This window comes from Egretta garzetta, unplaced genomic scaffold, assembly GCF_000687185.1.
Source record: "Egretta garzetta isolate BGI_Z169 unplaced genomic scaffold, ASM68718v1 scaffold172, whole genome shotgun sequence".
NCBI classification, from domain to species: domain Eukaryota; kingdom Metazoa; phylum Chordata; class Aves; order Pelecaniformes; family Ardeidae; genus Egretta; species Egretta garzetta.
Genome location: NW_009258951.1, coordinates 967,912 through 970,047, shown reverse-complemented (window position 1 = coordinate 970,047; position 2,136 = coordinate 967,912). Strand labels below are relative to the sequence as shown.

At 67.1% G+C, this 2,136-nt stretch overlaps 1 protein-coding gene across 1 annotated transcript in view; it reads left to right on the top strand.

The window, feature by feature from the left end:
* Window positions 1–2,136, top strand: part of CLCN2 (chloride voltage-gated channel 2) — a 13,487-nt gene that overhangs the window by 8,280 nt on the left and 3,071 nt on the right. The window contains exons 8-14 of the mRNA XM_035890028.1: window positions 1–59; window positions 664–789; window positions 860–944; window positions 1,059–1,160; window positions 1,255–1,339; window positions 1,417–1,572; window positions 2,012–2,122. The exon at window positions 1–59 is cut by the window's left edge and continues 20 nt beyond it. Of these exons, the coding sequence (XP_035745921.1) occupies window positions 1–59; window positions 664–789; window positions 860–944; window positions 1,059–1,160; window positions 1,255–1,339; window positions 1,417–1,572; window positions 2,012–2,122 (724 nt within the window). The remainder of the gene's footprint in view (window positions 60–663; window positions 790–859; window positions 945–1,058; window positions 1,161–1,254; window positions 1,340–1,416; window positions 1,573–2,011; window positions 2,123–2,136) is intronic.

The window sequence follows — 2,136 nt, the reverse complement described above, 5'->3', positions numbered from 1 at the left end:
ATGGCTGGCGCCCGCCTGCGCCGTCGGTGTTGGCTGCTGCTTCGCCGCCCCCATCGGAGGTAGGGTCACCCTGGGTCCCCCGAACCCCCACGCACATCCCGGCCGGGTGCCAGGGTCCGCCCGGCAAGGCAAGCAGGACCCCCAGGATGGCTGGCATGGGAAAGGGCAGTGCCGCTCAGCGGGGAGGAGGAAGGGGAGAGCGGGCACCATCCTCCCGGAGGTGTAACGTCTGCTCTCGTCCTCTCCCCTGCCGCCCTGCGCTCCAGGGAGCTCCCCGCTCCGGCCCCGCTGAGCCCTGCCCGTAGGTTGGTGACGTGTCTAACTCTTTCCTTGCCCTCTGCCTGCTGTGCTGCCCCATCCGTCTGTCTGTCTGTCTGCGTGTACCCCCCTCCACCCCAGCGCCACCCACTGTCTCTGCTCACATCCCCACACTACCCTCTTGCTCGCACCAGCTCCTGCTCTGCCGTGCCCACTGCTGCCAGCCGGGGACCGGCCATGCGCTTTGCCAGGGAAGCCCTTTAACTGCCCCATAGTGTGCCCGTGGGGCTGGCCAGACCCCCACGGGCTGTGCACGAGCATGGGCTCGGGGCAGGGAGCATGCCAGGCGCCGGGAGCCCACCTGGGTTTCGCCGCCTCCCTCCGTGCGCTTCCCCCCGGTGCCAGGCGTCCTCTTCAGCATCGAGGTCACCTCCACCTTCTTCGCTGTCCGCAACTACTGGCGCGGCTTCTTTGCCGCCACCTTCAGTGCCTTCATCTTCCGTGTCCTTGCCGTCTGGAACAAGGATGAAGGTACCTCCAGCAGGGTGGGGGGCACGGGGCACCCCTGCCAGGCCCCGCTGATCCCTGTGCCCCCCCCCAGAGACGATCACGGCACTGTTCAAGACCCGCTTCCGCCTCGACTTCCCTTTCGACCTGCAGGAGCTGCCCGCCTTTGCCGTCATTGGGTGAGCGCAGCTGCCATAGTGCCCATCCCATGTCCCCAGGGTGGCAATGGCAGTGCTGCTGGTGGTGGTGGTGGTAGCAGGACACACAGGTGCTCACCCCCCGCCTCTGCCCAGGATTGCCAGCGGCTTCGGGGGCGCGCTTTTTGTCTACCTCAACCGCAAGATCGTGCAGTTCATGCGCCGCCAGAAGACCATCAACCGCTTCCTCATGAAGAAGTAGGTGCCTGGTGGTCCCCGGTGGTCCCCAGCACCGGGGCAGTGGAGCTGGGGCTGCACCGGCGTCACCCCCTGCCCTGTCCCACCCTGCCAGGCGCCTGCTCTTCCCTGCCCTGGTGACGCTGCTCATCTCCACGCTGACCTTCCCGCCTGGCTTCGGACAGTTCATGGCCGGCCAGGTACCCACCGTGGGGCTGGCACACTGGTCCCCACCCCAGGGCCACCGCCAGTCCCAGCTGACACCTGGCCCTCGCAGCTAACCCAGAAGGACACCCTGGTGACGCTGTTCGACAACCAGACATGGGCCAAGCAGGGGCTCAGCGACGAGTTTGAGTATTTGGGCATCCTGGAGGCTTGGCACCACCCCCGTTCCAACATCTTCATCACCCTTGTCGTCTTCATCCTCATGAAGGTGGGTGCCTCTTGCCCCTGCCAGCCCCAGGGTGCCACCAGGAGGCTCTGGGGAGGGGCTCCTGGATGCCAGCAGGGAGGTGCTGGGTGGTTACCAGGAATGTGGCACTGGGAGGTTCTGGGTGGCTGCTCCCAGAGGCCACCAAGGTGTTGGCTGGGTGCCGCCAGCATGCCGCAGAGAGATTGCTGGGAGCCACCAAGGTGCCAGCAAGAGGTGCTGGCAGGGTGCCCCCAGGTGCCACCAGGGAGGTGCTGGCAGGGTGCCCCCAGGTGCCACCAGGGAGGTCCTGGCGTGGTGCCCTGGGGAGGAGTGGGGCTGCCCCTTGGAACAGCGTGGTAGCCACATGCCGCTCCACGGCAGCCAGCTGTGGGCACGGCAGGGGCAGGAGGCAGGGCTGGGCCAGGGGGGGCAATAACAGGTGCCTGTGTCCCCTGTGCAGTTCTGGATGTCGGCCCTGGCCACCACCATCCCAGTGCCCTGCGGAGCCTTCATGCCCGTCTTTGTCATCGGTGAGAGCCCATACCCTGCCCGAGCATGGCAGGAGGAGGAAGCCGGCCAGCCCCC